At 65.5% G+C, this 17574-nt stretch overlaps 6 protein-coding genes across 6 annotated transcripts; 4 read left to right on the forward strand and 2 right to left on the reverse strand.

Annotated features, from left to right (window-relative positions):
* Window positions 1-158: 158 nt before the first annotated feature.
* Window positions 159-1154, forward strand: EMIHUDRAFT_438313 (hypothetical protein; the record flags this gene model as incomplete). The annotated part of the gene is made up of 3 exons (XM_005760755.1): window positions 159-584; window positions 646-822; window positions 897-1154. Coding segments are annotated over exons 1-3 (792 nt in total), but the record flags the coding sequence as incomplete, so codon positions are not given.
* Window positions 1155-1183: 29 nt separating this feature from the next.
* Window positions 1184-2209, forward strand: EMIHUDRAFT_438315 (hypothetical protein). Its single transcript, XM_005760756.1, has 4 exons — window positions 1184-1338; window positions 1411-1481; window positions 1566-1880; window positions 2004-2209. The coding sequence occupies exons 1-4, from the start codon at window positions 1218-1220 to the stop codon at window positions 2166-2168; spliced, it is 672 nt and encodes a 223-aa protein (XP_005760813.1). The 5' UTR covers window positions 1184-1217; the 3' UTR covers window positions 2169-2209.
* On the forward strand, window positions 2199-3802 carry EMIHUDRAFT_428270 (hypothetical protein). Its single transcript, XM_005760757.1, has 3 exons — window positions 2199-2762; window positions 2844-3059; window positions 3258-3802. The coding sequence occupies exons 1-3, from the start codon at window positions 2520-2522 to the stop codon at window positions 3462-3464; spliced, it is 666 nt and encodes a 221-aa protein (XP_005760814.1). The 5' UTR covers window positions 2199-2519; the 3' UTR covers window positions 3465-3802.
* Window positions 3803-6462: 2660 nt separating this feature from the next.
* Window positions 6463-11274, forward strand: EMIHUDRAFT_453108 (hypothetical protein). Its single transcript, XM_005760758.1, has 17 exons — window positions 6463-6939; window positions 7021-7098; window positions 7205-7271; window positions 7349-7449; window positions 7582-7682; window positions 7942-8014; window positions 8092-8592; window positions 8667-8862; window positions 9414-9475; window positions 9601-9714; window positions 9899-9943; window positions 10040-10103; window positions 10170-10253; window positions 10415-10470; window positions 10546-10650; window positions 10769-10804; window positions 10897-11274. The coding sequence occupies exons 1-17, from the start codon at window positions 6478-6480 to the stop codon at window positions 11002-11004; spliced, it is 2253 nt and encodes a 750-aa protein (XP_005760815.1). The 5' UTR covers window positions 6463-6477; the 3' UTR covers window positions 11005-11274.
* Window positions 11275-12194: 920 nt separating this feature from the next.
* EMIHUDRAFT_43607 (hypothetical protein) lies at window positions 12195-13286 on the reverse strand (the record flags this gene model as incomplete). Its single annotated transcript, XM_005760759.1, has 2 exons — window positions 12195-12579; window positions 12628-13286. Coding segments are annotated over 2 exons (1044 nt in total), but the record flags the coding sequence as incomplete, so codon positions are not given.
* Window positions 13287-15307: 2021 nt separating this feature from the next.
* On the reverse strand, window positions 15308-17216 carry EMIHUDRAFT_453109 (hypothetical protein; the record flags this gene model as incomplete). Its single annotated transcript, XM_005760760.1, has 4 exons — window positions 15308-15885; window positions 15962-16372; window positions 16507-16824; window positions 17115-17216. 4 exons carry the CDS (start codon window positions 17214-17216, stop codon window positions 15427-15429), a joined length of 1290 nt encoding a protein of 429 aa, XP_005760817.1. The 3' UTR covers window positions 15308-15426.
* Between the last annotated feature and the right edge of the window lie 358 nt (window positions 17217-17574).

A 17574-nucleotide genomic window follows, 5' to 3' on the forward strand; every position in this document is an offset into this window, starting at 1 on the left:
GACCGGTCTCAATGCCCCACCCCCCTGCGCGCGGGCCTTCTAGGCCCGCGGGTAGCCTCCCCCCATTCCCAGGGCCTCCAGGGCTCGCACCTCAACCTCTCACAGACCAGCGCACAGCGCCCTGCGACGTATTTTCTTCTCAATAACTGGAGGGGAACCCTGCAGGACCCTGTCCTCCTCTCCCATCGCCGCCGGCGCCGGCGCCGCTGGACACATCCCTCGCAGGAATGCGCGGCATAATCGAGGCACGGCGGCGCCTTGGCCATGGCGTGATTGTCCTTGCTGCCGTGGCGGCGCTGGCTCAGGCCAAGCCATCGGAGCCGTTTCTCACGCTGTATCTCCTCCGAGCCAAGAGCATCGCCGCCTCCGACCTTGAGCGCTTCGTCTGGCCGTGCGCCACGTGGGGCGCCTTCGCGCTCGCGCTGCCGGTGGGCCTCCTCGCCGACGCCGCGGGCAGCCGCGTGGTCATTCTGTGCGGCATGCTCTGCCGGCAGGCGACGCGGACGCTGCTGCTCTTCGCGCAGAGCGTCCCGGCGATGGCCGGCATGCAGCTGACCTATGCCGCCTCCGCCGCCGCCGACACGGTCCTCTTTGCCTGTAGTATGATACAACACAAACATAGTGAATAGATCATGTCGTGTATAGGTCCTCTTTGCCTATGTCTTTGCGCTCACGCCTAAGCCCGGCCCGGCCGCGTTTGCCCGTGCCGCCGGCGTCGTCCGTGCCGCGTACCACGCTGGCAACGTGGCCGCCTCGCTCGTCGGGGAGTGGTGGGTCGAGGGTAGCGGCCTCGACGCGTCCGCGGCGGGTGGCGGGGCCGAGGCGGCGGCGGCGGCGGCAGGGCTCCCATCGGTGCTCCAGCGCACTCCCCGAACCTTCTCGGAACCTTCCTCTAGGCCGCCCTCCGGCCGCTCTTTCTCGCCTCGTGGGCCACCGCCACGGCGGCGCTCCTCCTCGCCGCCGCCGCGCTTCCTCCTCCGCTGCGCCCGCCGCCGCTCTCGGTCGCGTCTCTCCTCCTCCCTCGCCGAGGTCAGGCGGGCGGGCGTGGCAGCGGCGGCAGCGACGGCAGCGACGGCAGCGGCGGCAGCGGCGGCGGCGGCAGCGGCGGCGGCGGCGGCGGCGGTTTCGGCGGCGGCGCTGGCGGAGGTGGCGGCGGCGCGGGCGAAGGCGGCGGCGCGGGTGAAGGCGGCGGCGGGGACACCTCGGCCGCGGCGGCGATGCTATCCGGCGTCCTGCACCCGCTCTGGCCGTCGGTGGCCGTCGGTGGCAGCGCCGGGCCACGCGGTCGCAGCGCCGCGCTGTGGGCGGTGTGGTGGGTGGGCGGCGTCGGCTGCAGCGGCGAGTCCCGCGACCATTCGGCGGACGCGTCCACGACATGTACACGACACGTCCTGGACATGTCCTCCGCAGGCCTGTCTCGCAACTACTACCAGCTGCAGCTGGCGGCCGTCAGCTTGCGCAGCCCATTCGGATACACCGAGGCGGAGATCAACCGAGATTGCGCATGAGCACTGCCACGCCACTCACTCATGCGCGTCTCCCCCCCCCCCCCCTCTCCGCAACAGGCAGCCATCGAGGGCGGCCTTGCCGCCGGCGCCGCCCTCGCCGCCGTCGCTCCGCCGCCACTGCGAGAGCACTCATGGTCGCTGCTGCTCGGCTCGACCCTCTCCGCCGCCGCCCTCTACCTCGCTTGCGCGCGCGGCGCGGCGGCGGGCTCGCTACCCCTCGTCGTCGGCGGCAACGTGCTCTCGGCCGCCTTGTTTGGCTTCCAGCGGGCGACCGGCGCAGCGAGCCTGGCGGCGGCGCTCCCCGAGCGGCGCGATGCTCTCCTCTTCGCCCTCCTCTCGTTCGCCGCCCTCGGCGCTGCTTCGCTGCTGCAGGTGGCACACGCTCACTCTCACACGCACACCACGAGCTCCGGCGGTTCCTTGAAATGCTGACCCACCTCACCCCACCCCACCCCACCCCCCTCCCCCTCCCTCGGGCTTGCCCCCTCCCTGCAGGCGGCGGGCGCCGCCGCGCGACTAGACGCTGGCGGGTACTACTTGCTCTGCGCTGCGGCGCAGCTGCCTCTGCCGGCGGCGATGCTGACGCGGTGGGCGGTGCGGGCGGTGCGGGCGAGGCGCAGGCGGGCGCCGGAAGCAGCGGGAGGGAGTGCGCACACGTAGACGAGCAGAAGAAACAAGTCGCGAGCCGTGGGCGGCGCGGCGCAGGGTGGAGAGATGTGCCCTCACCCCTCTCGGCAAGAATGACTGCGGCAAGAAGACAGTCGTCATCGAGGCGACGAGGAGAGGGCCTGCTTCCGGCGTCTGGCCCACTCACCACTGCACGGGGCAGACTCCGTCAACGGCCCTCCGCTCACCGCCGCCGCGCTACCTCTGTCCTGCGCTGCGACGCAAGCCTCAGTTGCCGATGCCGTTGTCCAGGCTCACCTTGCAGTGACTGAAGCCGTAAGTGGCATCGGTGTCGTTGCCATCCCCCGCCCCGGATCCGTGGGCGATCGGCGCGCCGTCCTCCCAATGGGCATGCCGGCTATTCCCGCCGGCGCCTTCATGGATCGCAACTCGCTCCTCACCGTCACTTGCCCGAGCAGCGTCGAGTTCGTCGGCAGCAGGGCCTTCTTCACCTGCAAGTCGCTCATCTCCGTCACCTTTGCGCACGGCCTCATCGCCGTCAACAGCGCCGCCTTTTACGCCTGCCGCTCCCTCAAGTATGTGTCTCTCCCGGACACCCTCGCCATCCTCGGGCCCGGTGCCTTTGAGGTGAGCTCGCGAGCACACTCTCGGCTGCATCTAACCTCTCTCTCACACACATGAACTCGCACCCCCCCCCCCCCCCCGCAGGCGTGCTCCAACCTCGAGTACATCGTACTCCCCCCTAGCCTCACCGGCATCGCCCACGAGGCCTTCCACGGCTGCCGGGCCCTCAAACGCATCTTCATCCCCCCGAACCTCGCCTGCATCGGCAACAGCGCCTTCCGCGCCTGCTACGCCCTCACCCGCGTCACCGTTTCGACCACCACCATCCTCGGCACCAACGTCTTCCCGGAGATAACTGAGGTCGCGGACTCTACTTGTACTTGTACTTGTGCACACACACACACACACACACACACACACACACACACACACACACACACACACACACACACACACGCACACGCACACACACACCTCGCCCGCTCGCACCCCGGGCCTCGTTGCCCCGCCCGCCGGCGCGTGGAGTATACAGCCTTCACCTCTCGCCCCGCCTCGCAGGTGATCCGCCTCCCGCCCGCAAAGATGCGCGCGCAGCAGCTCTGGGACGGCGTGATCGACGAGGCGGTCGCGTACAAGCGCTGCCGCCCCCTCTTCTACAGCTGGCTCGAGCGCGCCCAGCTCCGGCTCAACTCCTACGGGGAGGGGGGCGCGGCGCGCAAGCGCGACCGCGAGGAGTTCGAGGGCGACTTTGGGCACCTCGTATGAGGATGCCACAACCCACGCCCGCCACGCGCCCGCCCCTTGATTGCGCCCTACCATCCACCTTGGCCGGGCGCGTAGAGCTAGCTAGTGTGTGGCCAGCAGCACCCGTCCCCCGGGGTGAGACGAGCAGCAGCCACCACGGAATCCGTGCCACGGTTCTCGGTTGTGAGGTAGATTGTGTGAAGGGTGGGGTAAGGTCAGGTCAGGTAAGGTCGGTTCTCGTCGTGCAGGGCGGGGGGGACATGCGCACACGCGTGTCACGTCCCACTCCTTTCGAGGCCCCGCACTTGGGCCACGCTATCCTTCTTCGATTTTGACCGTTTTCATTTATTTTCTCACTCTCTCACCGAGTATCATCTCCACGCACGTCCTGCCACACGCCTCAATCCTGCCAGGCGTGTTGTTCAACCCCCAGAGGGAGAGCTGCGCGTGCGAGCACCCTTTTCTGCGTTGCCGCGCATGGCAGAGGCGCAGGCTTGCCTTGGCGCACGTCGTCACGTTGCCGCGACTCCGTGGCTCAGGGAGCGGCACCGACGAGCACGTCACGTGGCTCTCCGAGCACTCCCTCGCCCCCTCCTCGCGCCACCAGCGATGGATGATCGCTGCACGGCGCGGGAAATCGTCATCGATCTTGGAGTGCCAGACGACCGTCGCAGGGCTGCTGACGAGCCCGTGGGCATCTCGGAACAGACTTTCCCGCGCTTGGCCCCCGACGTTCACCAGCATGAGCGAGGGCAGCGCGAGGCGCGAGACGGCGTAGCCCACCCACACGTCCTCCCATGCAGCCCACACCTCGCGCTGGCACGCGCTGCCGTTCTGCTCGCGCGTCGCGAACCACTCCTTGCTCCACTTGACGCAGCGGAGCGGGTCGCCCGCCGTGATCGCTTCGGCGTGCTCCCGGGGCGAGTAGGAGCGCGTGCGCGGCATCGCGGCGTAGCGGCTCTCGTGTCGGCTACTCCCTTGGCCAGAGAGCCTGGTGGCGAGCGGGCGAGAGAGTAGGAAGAGGGCGCCCTTGGCAAACGAGAAGGGCCCGTGGAGCCAGTGGTCTGCGCCCTCCGAGGGGCGGTCGCGGCACGACTCACGCTGCACCCCATTCGACCAACGCGCCGGCGCGTCGACATCGGGTCGCCAGTGGTACTGCTCGAAGCCTCCGACGTAAATGTAGGGCTGCTGCCAACGCAGCGACGAGAGCTGAGAAAGCGTGTGGTGCACCCAGCGCGCAGCTACCCACACGTCATCGTCGGCCTTGCCGACGAAAGGCGCGCGAGGGAACGCAAGCATGGCGCACCGCAGCCACAGCACAAACGAGAGGAGCGGGCCGTTCTCTCGCCTCAGGTCGGACGGCGCATTGACAAAGACGATGTCGCTGTGCGTTTCGTGCTCCCCGCACGTGGCGCCGGCGTCCGTGAGCGGCGCGCCCCGGATCACGAACCGTGCCTCCAGCCCGGGCTCGAGCTCGCGGAGCCACGTCACTCGCAACGTGTCCCGCATCCGGCCGCGTGGCTCGTGGGAGAGGATGCCGATGGCGCCGACGGGGGAGGAGGCTGCAGGCGAGCACTGCTGCTTGAGGTCCACCCCGCACATCGTCGGGGAGGGGAAGGGCATCGCTCGTTGTTTTGGGAGGGACGCGAGTATCGGCGCACGTGGGGAGCGGACGGGCGCGGCTCTCGTTCAGTGTAAGGCGAGCGCGTCGGTCGGAGTAGAGTTCGACAGAGACGGACAGAGCGGCGGTCGCGGCCCTCGTTCAGTGAGGCGAGCGCGTCGGTCGGAGTGGTTAGCGGACAGCGGACGGTGTTTTGGGAGGTCTGTCATCGCGTCACGCTTAGTTTGACCGTCTCAACGGCGCTTCCATATCGGACTGTCTTTTTCCACTCTCACACATACGCACACGCACACACAGACGCACGCACGCACGCACGCACGCACGCACGCACGCACGCACGCACGCACGCACGCACGCACGCACACAAACACACACACACACACACACACACACACACACACACACACACACACACACACACACACACACACACACACACACTCACACACTCACACACACACAACTCAACACCGACGCAACGGGAAGAGATCTCTCGCTCCCGAGACGGCGCGACGCGCACCCCCAGAGTTTTGTACCCTCCCGCACACGAGCCCATACGCCATCGCAGATCACACCCCGGCGGCATCACCCCCCCAAAACCACCCCTTACGATATGTGTTAGTGTAGAACAAAAGAAAAACACGTGGAGGGCGACGGACGCTTGCGTCCTAGCCTCGAACAACGCCTCCCCGGCGCAGAGGGGCCCCCAGAGGATTGCACAACCGCTCCACCCCACGCCGCTTGCGGCGGTCCTATTCCCAGCTCCGCTGAGGGCGCGGTTATTCTTTTCTCGAGGGAGTGTTTTAAAATCCTTTTCTCCCCAGCCATCTACTATGGCTGGGGCACAGTCAGTGCAGCCATCCTCCGGAGCATGGCTGGTGATAATTCGATGGCAGCCGTCCGCCTCCCCTGCCACACGCACAAATGGCTGCGCGCTTGTCGCCCCCTGCCTGCCTCGCGGGACGGCTGCCATCGGCTGCCATCGAATTACCACCAGCCATGGCTCTGGAGGATGGCTGCGATCTCTATGACGCAGCCATAGTAGATGGCTGAAATGGCTGGAATGGCTGTCCCCCAGCCATCTTACCCAAGATGGCTACGATGTAGCCAGCTCAGCCAAGAGGGCTCACCTCGAGGCGGGCGGTGTGGCTGCGGTAGTGCGTCTCCAGCCATGTCGCATGTGTACTAAGGATGGGCCGTGTGTGTGTTGCAGCCATCGGGCTGAAGGATGTGGCTGCACTGTAGCTAGCTCAGCCATCCTTATCCCTAGGTAAGACAGCACAGCCATGAGGGGTCCCGTACTATGCGGAATCGACCTTATCCAGTGCTCAGTGAGCAGGGCTTGGGGACATTCCGAGGTTAGCCCCAAGATCGCTGCTCGTGCCGGTGTGCCTGCCTCGCCACTTGTGCGACATGGGGGGAGCGAAAACAGCATACCTCATCGCCTACAACGCCGGCTGCATGGCCGGCTGGGCGTACGCCCTCTACCTTGCCCTCACCGCCCTCGCTGACGGCGGCGCGCTCTCCAGCACGTGGGCCACGATGGGCACGGCGATCATCCTCTCGCAGTCGGCCATGGCTCTCGAGATGGTCCACGCGGCGACGGGGATGGTGCGCTCGCCGGTGATGACCACCGTGATGCAGGTGCTCTCGCGCCTCCAGTTCCTCGTCTGGATCCCGCTCGCTCCCACGTCGGCGAGCCAGTGGGGCTGCGGCATGATGGCCATCTCATGGGCGCTGGTCGAGGTGCCGCGGTACGCCTTCTACCTCAACAACCTGGTCGGGCCGGGCGGGCAGACGGGCACCCTCTACCCCATCTTCTGGCTCCGCTACTCCCTCTTTGCCATCCTCTACCCGACCGGCATCACCGGGGAGGTGCCTTCCTTCTCCTCGCCCTGAATTGATCAGATGAATGGAAACGCCTGTCCCGCTGAGAGTGTTACTGCTGAGTGGAAGGTCCTCACCCTCCTCGCCTGCCTCGCCGATCCGTCCTTCGCGTCGGCCCTTGGCGGCTTCGCGCCGCTGCTCATCAAGGCGAGACACTTCCGAGACATGTCCGAGACACGTCCGAGACACGTCCGAGACACGTCCGAGACACTTGATGAACGAGGAGCTCACCGACCGATGAGCTCGTCCACAGGCGATGCTCGTGCTCTACGTCCCGGCGTCGCCCTTCATGTACATGAACATGGTCAAGAACCGCAAGGGCGCGCCATCCAGCCGCGCGACCCAGAGGCGATGCCCGTGCGCAAGCCATTCATCCGCTGATTGAGCCCATCGCCAGGTGCCTTCAAGAAGCGGTTCGCAAAGCCGCCGCCGCCGCCAAAGGCGCCGGTGGGGGCCGAGTTCCCCGAGGACAGCAAGGGCGGCCGCTCGACTTCGGAGGTGCTCGAGAAGGTACTTGGGCGCGCGGTGTTTCTTTCTTTGAGCGGCCGCGTTTCTTCTTTAGGCGGGCTAGACGGCGCTCGCGGCAGCCACATTCATTGACCATTCACGATTTAATGAATCGGTCGTTAGGCGGGCAAGAAGGCGTTCGCGGCAGCCATCGGCGGCAGCGGCGTCGGCGAGGCGGAGGCGGCGGCGGCAAAGTGCGCCGGCGAGAGGAGCTGGCGCTTCGGGTGCGGCGGCCCACAGAGCATTAAGGAGCCCCGAGATTGTCCGAGATGTCCCGAGAGTGTGTCCGAGAGTGTCGATGACCCCCACAGCAGGAGCCCGGTCGGTGGTCGGGCGGCGGCGGAACCGGACCACGCTCTCTCGCCCGCACCCCTCCTCCCACCCCTCCCCCCCTCCCCCTCCTCCCCCCTCGCCCCCCCTCCCCCCCTCCCCCTCCTCCCCCCCCCTCCCCCTCCTCCCACCCCCCTGCCCCTCCCCGCCCAGGTACAATAAGCACATCACCAAGCTCGTCCGCCTCTCGTGCGAGTCGCCCGCCGCCGGCCTCGGCTCGGCGAAGGCACGCCCGCCGCGCCGCGCGAGGCGGAGGCCGAGCCGAGGTCGAGGCCGAGGTCGAGAGTGGTCCACATGGTCTAGGCGGGGCTGGGGTGGATGTACGAGAACATGGTGTACCACTCCCCGGACCAGACGCTGCGCGGCCCCTTCGGAGCAACCGTCGACAAGGTGACCGGCTCGTTCGAGACGGGCGCGGTGCGCGGCGGCAAGCGGCCTCCCCCGCCGGGCTACCGGGTGCCATACGACGCTGGGTGGCACCCGTCGCGGCCGCGCCCTCCGCCGACCGGCCCTTCGGACTGCCTGAGCGGCAAGGCGCTCAAGGCGCAGGCGGCGGAGTGGGCGGCGGGCGGCATCATCGAGCCGGACGCGGCGGAGGCGCTCTGCTGGCTCTCCGACCACTTTGACAAAGGCGAGAGCCTGCAGGACGTGTACGTCGTGATGATCGGCGCCGGCTCGGCGATGGGGCCCTTCCCAAAGCTGATGGAGATGGGCGCGACGGTCGTCGCCATCGACATCCCCGGCGCGTGGGGCAAGGGCGGCCCGCGCCCTGCCTCCGCTGTGTGGAGGCGCCTCTGCGACACGGCGCGCGAGGCTCGGCGACACTCGCCCGTCCTGCCGGCGCTCCTCCTCGGCAGGTTCGTGGAGCCTCCCTGCAGGCGCGAGGCTCGGCGGGCTCGCTCGTCTTCCCGCTCTCCAAGCCGCAGTCGCAGTGCGCCACCGACGAGGAGCTCTATGAGGCCGCCGGCTGCGACCTGATGAAGCAACCTGGCGAGATCGCAAACTGGCTCTGCGAGTGGCAGAAGACCCTGCCCGACAGCGCAAAGGCGACGAGAGAGCTGCACACGACCACTCGTTGATGCCCCCCCGCCCAGTCAGCAGCGAACTCATCGACAGGTGATGATCGGCAACTACACCTACCTCGACGGCGAACCTGCAGCCGAGACGCAGCCGAGATGCAGCCGAGATGCAGCTACCCGAACCCACACACCACGACACGCCCACGACACGCCCGCGACACGCCGTCTCTTTACACCCTGAAGCCCGCTCTCTCCTCCTGAAGCCCGCCGCCGGCCGCGCACTGTGATCGAGCATTCCCTGCCGTTTCCTCAGGCGAGCTCCACGTCAAGCTGGCGCTCTGCGCAGACCACTGCACCCAGCGGTGATCATGAAACAGTAGTCAATACGTACTCACTGCTATAGGCGCTCTGCGCGGACCACTGCACCCAGCGGTGATCATGAAACAGTAGTCGATACGTACTCACTGCTATAGGCGCTCTGCGCGGACTACTGCATCCGGCGGCTCCGCGCCGCACGCCCCGCCACCGGCGTCGCCTCACACTCGTCACCCAGGGGATCAACACGTCTCGGTGCTTTCCGAGACCCTTCCGAGACACTTCCCATAGGCGTCGCGTTCCTGTGCACGCCCACCGACATCCACGTCTGCACCGACGCGTCCGACAGAGCGGCGCGCGGCTGTTTGAGATTGACACGAGATGACGCGAGATCGCATGAGATCGCGCGAGGTTGCGCGAGGTGACGCGAGATCGCTCACGAGATCACCCGAGATCACCCGAGATCGGCGCCTCTCAGGCGCGCGACAACTACGGCTCCGGCTTCGGATCGTTCGGGCTCGAGAAGCTCGCCAACGCGCTTTCGGGCGGCAAGCTGCTCATCCCCAACTTCAACGCGCCGGTGGAGGCGCAGGCGCGCCTACCCCCCCCCCCCCCCGGAACCCGCTTCCAAGACACTCCCGCCGCCGTACTGCAGCGCACGCACACGCTCGTTCACTCACACGCTCGTTCACTCACACGCACGCACGCACGCACGCACACGCACCCCGCCCGGTCGACCCACCCGCCACCGGCTTCCGTGCCGACGCGACGCGCAGGGCGGCAAGCTCATCAAGTACGTTGACGGGCTGGCGGTGGCGCAGGTACTTGACACCGGCTCGCCTTCCGCTGCACACCTCCCCCCCCCCCCCCCTCCCCCTCCCCCCCTTCCTCTCCGCACCCCCCCCCTCCTCCCGCAGGGGCCGAACTATGCGCTGGCCAAGCGGATGCAGCACTGGCGCGCGATGATCGAGTTCGAGAGCGGCACCGCCGCCCTCTCCCGCGCCGCGGCTGTGAACGGCGTCGCTTCACGCCGGCGCTTGTGAACAGGCGCCGTCGTCTCGTCCAGTGTCGCGCCGTCGACCGCCACGATCAGCGTCCTCTCGAACAAGACCTTCGCTTGGGCGTACGGAGGCGCGCCCCACCCCCGCTTCAAGCACCCGTGTCCTGTCTATGAGTATCCGGGGGGAAACAACCCTCTCTACTTCCCCTGCTTGGCCCAAACCTATGCACGATTGAGCATCGACAGCGCGTCGCGACGCCATCCCGTTCGCTAACTCGTGTCAGCGGCGCAGGCATGCCTTACTTCAAGTACGAGATCTTCAAGCAGGAGACGACCAACGCCGTGATGGTCCGCCACGCCCCTTTCCCACCCCCCCCTCCCTCCTAGTCATCAAAACCTTGCTCCCCCCCCCCCCCCTCACAGGCGGCGCTGCTCATGCACGACATCCTCAACTTAAAGGGGCCAAAGAACCCCGCCAACCGCAAGCAGTTCCGCCTCTCCAACCCAATCGAGCTCTTCTCGACGCAGGCTCCTCTCGGCTCGCCTCGGCTCCTCTCGGCTCCTCTCGGCTCCTCTCGGCTCCTCTCGGCTCCTCTCGGCTCCTCTCGTTCTCGTCTCCGACCCAATCAAGCTCCTCTCGACGCAGGCCGTCCACGGAGGCCTATGGCGCTCCCCCTACAAGGCGAGGGGCCCGCCACCCCTTGCGCCACCGCCTCGTGCGTGTGGGGACGCCCACCTCGCCTCCTCTGACCTTGCTCTGTCTTTGCTCGCCAGGCGGACTCGCTCGGCGAGGTCTCGGCCCTCATCTACTTTGCAGGACTCGCGCGGCCCTACCTCCTTGCCGCCGGCGCCGCGGCGGCCGCCGCCGCGGCGTTCATGTGAGGACGCCGCTCGCATGGAGGCTGCTGCGGTGGGCAGCCGCGACACGAGAGGTGGAGCGCGGCGATAAAAGGAACACGTCGTCTTCCGGCGCCGTGCTCGCTGCTCGGCCACATGAAGTGAATACGGCACTCACTCCCACAAACACAACTTTCTCTGCATGCTAAAGAGAGAGAGAGAGAGAGAACAGAGAGCACATGTGCATCTGCCGATTCGATTGTTGTCGATCTTGTGTGTGTAGATCTAAGATCTCGGCACATATCCTTGTCTGCCCTAAAAAACTAAAAAGAAAAGCGAGGGCGGATTATACATTTTTTCCACACACACACACACACACACACAAATCAAAATCCGTAGTCGGTAGTGCGTGACGAACAAGTGCGCGCTTGCGCACAGCGCTCAGCGGTGACACTCTGTACGTGGCTGGGTTCACAGCGATTGTAGGAAAATGACGGGACCACTTGACGGTCGCGGCCTTCCGACTCGCTTGGGTTGTCTGTTTTCTTTCTTTCTTTTTTTCCGACTCGCGCCTCCGCCTCACTGGCACTATTGTAGCCCTGGCCGGTGCGCGTGCAGAGTTGAAGTTCCGGAGTAAAAATTCGAACGCGTTCTCTCACGGTGACCAAGAAATGTCCACCTCAGAGGCACCTCCGGAGGCAGGCCGCCGCACGCCGGCGACACAGCTCCAGCTGTCGAGCTGACCCGCAGCTCCTCTCAGAGCGGGAACTGTGACGAAAGTTGACTGAGGCGGGTGTCAGGAACCATCATACGGATCACATGGTGGCTCTCTCATGACGGGAGACCGCCCGACCACTCCTGGGTGGCACTGCCACCGGTGTCGCTCGACGTCCTGTCGACAGCGTGCCGACAGCGACACAGACCATGTGGGACGCGTCGAGTATCGACCTCTACTGCTTACCCAGCCTTCGACTGTATCCTGGCTGTGGCCCCACACCCACTGGTGTCCATCTCAGAGACCGCAGGAGGTCATGAGGGTCGATGGGAGTGCCAACCCCACAATGCCTAAAAACCCAGCCCAGTACGCGCGGTACGGCTCTATGCAGAGTACAGTGCGACTGCGAGCGCCGAGGCTGTCGGCGAAACAGCCGTACGTTGTGTACTCTCAATCATATGGATATACGTATTGTCGCTTCCACACCTCCACCTAATGCGTACAACCTTCCTCACTCGGCGCATGCCAGGAAGCCATTTTGCAGCGCCTCTGCGTCCAAATCACGGCCAATAAACACGATCCTGCTCTCCAGTGCCTCCTCTGCTGCATACGTTCCAATGACATCGCCCTCGAAGCTACCGTGGATGCCCTGAAAGCAGAGCTTCTCATACAGCGCCGCTCGTGGTGTCTGCCCCGCGCCTCTGTTAGTGGCGACGATCCCCTTCATACGGAGAATGTCGTCGCCGTGCTCCTGTAGGTGTTTGCCAAGGAACTGGCTGAGCGCGTCGTAGTTCATGCCTCCTCGGTGCGTTACAGATATCGACATGACGTCGGTGCCGTGGTGGTGCCCACCGTGCCCGTGTGAATGTCCGTGCCCGTGTGAGTGCCCGTGCCCGTGATAGTGGCTTTTGTGGCCGTGGCCGTGCTGCTCCTCGGTCGTCCCGTTGTCAGACAGCAGCGCCTCGGGCAGCCTGTCCAGCGAGAAGGCATCGACGTCGAGGATCGACGACAGCGGCACGTCACCAAATCGTGACGTCCGTTTCAACTTGGCGTGCGGGTTGATCCTCCGCAGCGTGGCCTCGGTCTCCTCCAGCTCCCGCGCATCCGTGACGAGGTCCGTCTTGTTCAGCAGCAGCACGTCCGCAAACGCCACCTGCTCGACGCTCTCCTGGGTGTCGTCCCGCTGCAGGTGGGCCGGTCCGTGCAGGGCGTCGAACACGGTGATCATCGCGTCCACCCGGGTCATCCAGGAGGCGGGGGTGCCGTGGATGAAGGCCTGCACGACTGGCGACGGCCGGGCGAGCCCCGTCGTCTCGACCAGGATGCGATCGAGGCGCCCGTGCTCGGCCTGGCCGAGCCAGAGCCGCTCCAGCACCGGCGTGATGTCGCTCTTCACGGTGCAGCAGATGCAGCCGTTGTTGAGGAGGATCTCGTCGCCGGATGACGAGGAGAAGTGCTCGGCGGTGAGCGCGTCGTCTATGCCCACGGCGCCGAACTCGTTCTGGATTATTGCGACGCGGCCGAGGTCGTGGTTCTCGGCCAGGACGCGGTTCAGCAGCGTTGTCTTGCCACTGCCGAGGAAGCCGGTGATGAGCGTGACGGGGATGCGGTCCTCCGGCGCCGGCTGCACGTTCAGAGGCGGGCAAGAGCGGTGCCGGTGCCGGCGCTCGTCGACCGAAGAGGAAAAAGCCGCCGCGAAGGACACCGACGGGGCGTAGCGTACGGCAGAGGCGGACAAGGGCCTCCTGCCGGCCGCCAGCATCCCGCCAGGAGGGGGAACGTGCCCGGCGTGACCGTGAGCTTTTTACTTGCGACCATCCGGAAAAAGAGAGCCGGCGGGGCGGCGTGGTGGCGGGCGCAATGCGCCAAGGGGGACATCGCGCCCGGACGGGCACGAGCTGTGCTGCCTCTGCGGGCGGGGAGCGGCAGCGTGCGCGTCGACTCGGGGGGCGGGCCGCGCGTGCGGGTACTCCTTCGGGGTGTACCAGTGGAGCTGTGCGAGGCGCCCCTCCTCTTCACCACCGGTTTGCTTGACGGGGGGGTGCCTGGTTTGCGCCAGGCTTACGTCGCGCATGGCATGTGCGGCGGGCTTTGCGGAGGTTGGGGCTGCCGCGAGGCGCGCGGCGAGGGCGAGGGCGAGGGCGAGAGTGGTGCCCGGTGGGACACACGCGGTCGTCTCTGTCGGTGCCGACTGCAACTGGGATCCGGGCTGCGCCAACGATGGGCAGGGAGATCTGCAAACGACGCTGGTGTACGTCGATCTCGAGAGCGGGGAGGTGACGATCGCGGCCCGCGGCATCCGCAACGCCATCGGCCTCTTTTTCGACCCGTTGGGAAACCTTCTCTTCACGTCATTCGGCTCCGACTGGGCCGCGGGGATACCGGGGGCGACGTCGCACAACAACGTGCCCGAGGATGTGGTGGAGGTGCTGCGGCGATAACTTCACATCGGTAATTGTGGCCACTGGCCCGCCGCACATTCCGACCGCATCCCAGGTGGAGTGTTGGCTGTTGCCTTGTGCGTTGTGGTGTGTCGGGGCGTCGGGGCGCGCGAAACGGGGTATGTGGCTTTTGTGAGGGGCGCGAGGCGATCTGGGAACATGCCTGGCGGAGGAAGGCCTAATTACATCTCGCTCAAACTTCCACATTAGCACTCAGAGTTCTCAGTCTCCGCTCTCTCGAAGACTCGAACGCAGAGGCACGTCGCCGGACACACACCTGTCACCTCCTCCACCTCTCTCAGAGCGATCCCTACCGTACAGCTGTGTAGCCTATTGCAATACCGCGTCGTCCCGCTCTCAGCGCATGAGAGGTAGGCTGCTCGAGTGGCATCGGTGCCGGCGCACCATGATCTCGCTCCCTCCCGCTGAGGTGGCCGAGCGCACGGCAATGATCTCTCGGCCTGGCCTGGCACTCTTCATCGGAGCGGCGAGACGAGTGCGGAATGGCTTCGCGGGTGGAGAGATATGCAGCACAGGTGATTGTTGAATCGGCAGCGGGGTCCCGGGCCGTGAGGACGCCAGGGCTGTGCCCGGTCCCTGTCTGAGGTCGAGGAGCGCTGCGGCGGCGAGCACCCTCGGGGACGGAGAGGGAGATTCCGCTACCGCCGCCGGCTGCGCTGCCGCCACCGGTGGCGTCGCCACCGCTGGGTCGCGAGCAGCACAAGCCGCATCAGGGGCTTGAGCATCTGGAGAAGATGCATCGGTCGCGGCGGTGAGTGGCCTCGGCAGCTTCTGTGACAGCCTGCGAGCCTTCACCGTCAAGTCCCAGAGGTAGAACCACGACCGGGCTTGGCAGCGCGTGCACACCTGTGGTGGCGGCAGAGGCTGGTGTGCATGCACACCTGTGGGAGCGCCGCAGCGGCAGAGGCTGGCCATGAGAACCAACGGAGGTGGTGCTCAAGCAAGGGGTACAAGCACAAGGTCCATCGGCCTCTATGAATTACGGCGCTTCCGTCGGCTTATTTCGGCGTGAAATGCTTGGCCCCACCTCTGATAGGTTGTCTGGCGCGGCGCGGACGAAGAAATTTAGGGAGGGACATTCAACCCATTTCACAGCAACTGGCAGGCACATTTCACAGCAACTGGCAGGCAGGCAAAATCCAAAAGAAAAATGGTGGCGAATTCGGCGTTGTGACGCTACTCGAGTAAACCAGAGAGACTAAGACTCTAGAAGACTCTCTAAACCTCAGGCCTCGCTGACAGAGATAGATAGAGAGCACGGCAGCTCAGTTCTGCTGTCTTCATGTCGGCTCACTCTGCCTGCGCCACGAGCGCGTCCTCGGCGGAGCTGGCGATGACGTGCGCCATCTGGAACATCGGCAGGATGTCGAACGGCTGCTCGACCTGCACGCCGAGCTCCTCGATGCCGACGTAGATGTACGACGTGGCGGCGACGTAAAAGAGGACCAACGGCGGCGAGAGCTGCCCCACCAGCACCACCGGCAGCGTGAGCAGCCAGAGCGCCAGTGAGCGGACGACGTGCCGAGACATGGTCGGCGGGATCGGGCTCGCAAACAGGCGCTCGCCTAAAGGAGCAGAGAGGGTGCGACTCCAAAAAGAGAAAGCTGCGAACGGGGCGCGCGTAGAAGCTCGCCTAGCGCGCGATAAGCCGCGATTCAAGGAGAGGAAAGCTGCGAGCGGGGATGGGCGCGCGAGGAGGCGCTCGCAGCCGCCGACGACGAGGTCGAGCTGGCGCAGGTCGTCCTCGAGCTTGTAGTGCATAGAAAGACGGCTGTGGATGCAGAAGAAAGACAGCTGGGGGTCGTCGTCCTCGAGCTTGGTGCACATGCGCCGGCACGCGGCCACGCTCGTACTCGGCATACACGGTGCGCCGCATGCAGCCGATGAGCTCGACGGGAACGTTGCGCCGCGAGGCAAGCCAATCCGCCTCTGCGGCGGGCAGCACCGCGCCCAGTACGTCCGCCACCTCGTCGCCCTCGCGCAGCCTCGCCTTGAGCACCCAACCGAACGCGGCGCAGTACCTGCCCAGCTGCACCGACGCCGCGCTCGGCGGCAGCCGCTCTCCTCGCCGCGTGTCGAGGACGGTGGAGACACCCTGCATCAGCTCGCGTACGAGGTAGATGGCCTTGCCCCAGAGAGCTCGCGCCTCGGCCAGCCGCTGGTACGAGTTGTTTGTCCTAAAGACGAGCAGCAGCCCGATCGCGGTGCCTTGCAGCGTGAGCCCGACGGGAGTCACCTGAGCAGGCGTTATCAAGGCGTCACTGGGCTGCTCCCGGCTAAATACCCAACTAACTTCGGCCAATCTCGGTGGCGTGCCTTGAGCAGGCCGCCTCGGGAGGCGCTCCAGAGGCGCGACCTGCTGTGGAGAACCAGGAAGATGGTCGCCCACCCCACGGCGGAGGCGACGCACGGCACCACGGCCCGAAAGATCGTGGAGCGGCCCCATGTCGTGAGCGTCTGCACCCACCGCATCGCCGTCGGCTGGCCAGTGTATTGTTCCCACGTCCGGTGCGTGAAGAGTCGGCGGAAGGACGGCTCTTGGCAGGAGTTTCCTCCCCGTCCGCGCGGCGAGAGCTTGCGAGCCAGCGACGGGGAAGGCCGGTCCTCCGTCCTGAGCGCTCTCAGCGAGTCGAGCGCCCGCCGGAACGACTCAAGGTCGCCGCGCTCTCGCGGCTCATGCGGCGAGCTCTCCCAGGCGGTGGCAGCAGGGAAGGCGCAGCGAATCGGCTGGCATCTGGAGCGAGAGACCAAGGGGAGAGAGACAGAGACCAACACAAGAACCGCACCATCGAAAAAAAGAAAAATACACGTTCAAGAAGAAGCGAGCCCACGATAGCGATTGTGGGGACTACATGATCCGTACGTGAGGGGTGGAGGGGCCCGTCCTATAAAGGTGTCGCGTCGTTCGTTGCGACGACGTTGGTCCGGATGCCGCTCCTAATCAGCCTGGGTCACTCATGGCTGCAGGATTTCAACACCCAGAATGCAATATTGGGCACGCAGAGGTGTATCTGCACAACGACGACGTTCGCGATCTCGATCTTCAACAGATAGAGTTTAAACGGTTGCATCTCCAGCATACAAAGGTCGTAATTCCAAACACAAGATTCGCATCGCGACTTGCGTTCGTCGAATTCCGTTCGTCGTGTTAGTGTATAACTTCATCGGCTCATCGTTCCACCGTTTTGGTATTGCTAAAAATCTCTCTCTCCCGTTTTGGCCAAATACTCTACAGAATAAACCCACAGATAAAATCATTTTCATCAAAAAAGTCGAAAGTGTAAAGGAGGTGTTTTACACTTGGTGCGGCACCCTCGCGTGGTGCTGGAACCCCTCCTTCGGTGGGCGTGTGGGAATGCGTAATCAAGTCGGCCTTGAAGGCGGCGTGGACACTCCGCACCATCACGACCGTCACAACCGCGAACAATAGGCCCAGGA

Source organism: Emiliania huxleyi (genome assembly GCF_000372725.1).
Source record: "Emiliania huxleyi CCMP1516 unplaced genomic scaffold EMIHUscaffold_74, whole genome shotgun sequence".
Classification (NCBI taxonomy): Eukaryota; Haptophyta; order Isochrysidales; family Noelaerhabdaceae; genus Emiliania; species Emiliania huxleyi.

What these genes read in the sequence shown, in the direction of transcription:
- EMIHUDRAFT_438315 (XM_005760756.1), top strand. Translation starts at nt 1,218, where the DNA reads ATGCTATCCGGCGTCCTGCACCCGCTCTGGCCGTCGGTGGCCGTCGGT. An exon ending in GCCCATTCGGATACACCGAG is followed by an intron (nt 1,482 to 1,565) that starts GCGGAGATCAAC and finishes TCTCCGCAACAG; the next exon opens with GCAGCCATCGAGGGCGGCCT. An exon ending in GCGCTGCTTCGCTGCTGCAG is followed by an intron (nt 1,881 to 2,003) that starts GTGGCACACGCT and finishes CCCTCCCTGCAG; the next exon opens with GCGGCGGGCGCCGCCGCGCG.
- EMIHUDRAFT_428270 (XM_005760757.1), top strand. Translation starts at nt 2,520, where the DNA reads ATGGGCATGCCGGCTATTCCCGCCGGCGCCTTCATGGATCGCAACTCG. An exon ending in TCGGGCCCGGTGCCTTTGAG is followed by an intron (nt 2,763 to 2,843) that starts GTGAGCTCGCGA and finishes CCCCCCCCGCAG; the next exon opens with GCGTGCTCCAACCTCGAGTA. An exon ending in TCTTCCCGGAGATAACTGAG is followed by an intron (nt 3,060 to 3,257) that starts GTCGCGGACTCT and finishes CCCGCCTCGCAG; the next exon opens with GTGATCCGCCTCCCGCCCGC.
- EMIHUDRAFT_453108 (XM_005760758.1), top strand. Translation starts at nt 6,478, where the DNA reads ATGGGGGGAGCGAAAACAGCATACCTCATCGCCTACAACGCCGGCTGC. An exon ending in GCGGCCGCTCGACTTCGGAG is followed by an intron (nt 7,450 to 7,581) that starts GTGCTCGAGAAG and finishes ATCGGTCGTTAG; the next exon opens with GCGGGCAAGAAGGCGTTCGC. An exon ending in ACGCGCCGGTGGAGGCGCAG is followed by an intron (nt 9,715 to 9,898) that starts GCGCGCCTACCC and finishes CGCGACGCGCAG; the next exon opens with GGCGGCAAGCTCATCAAGTA.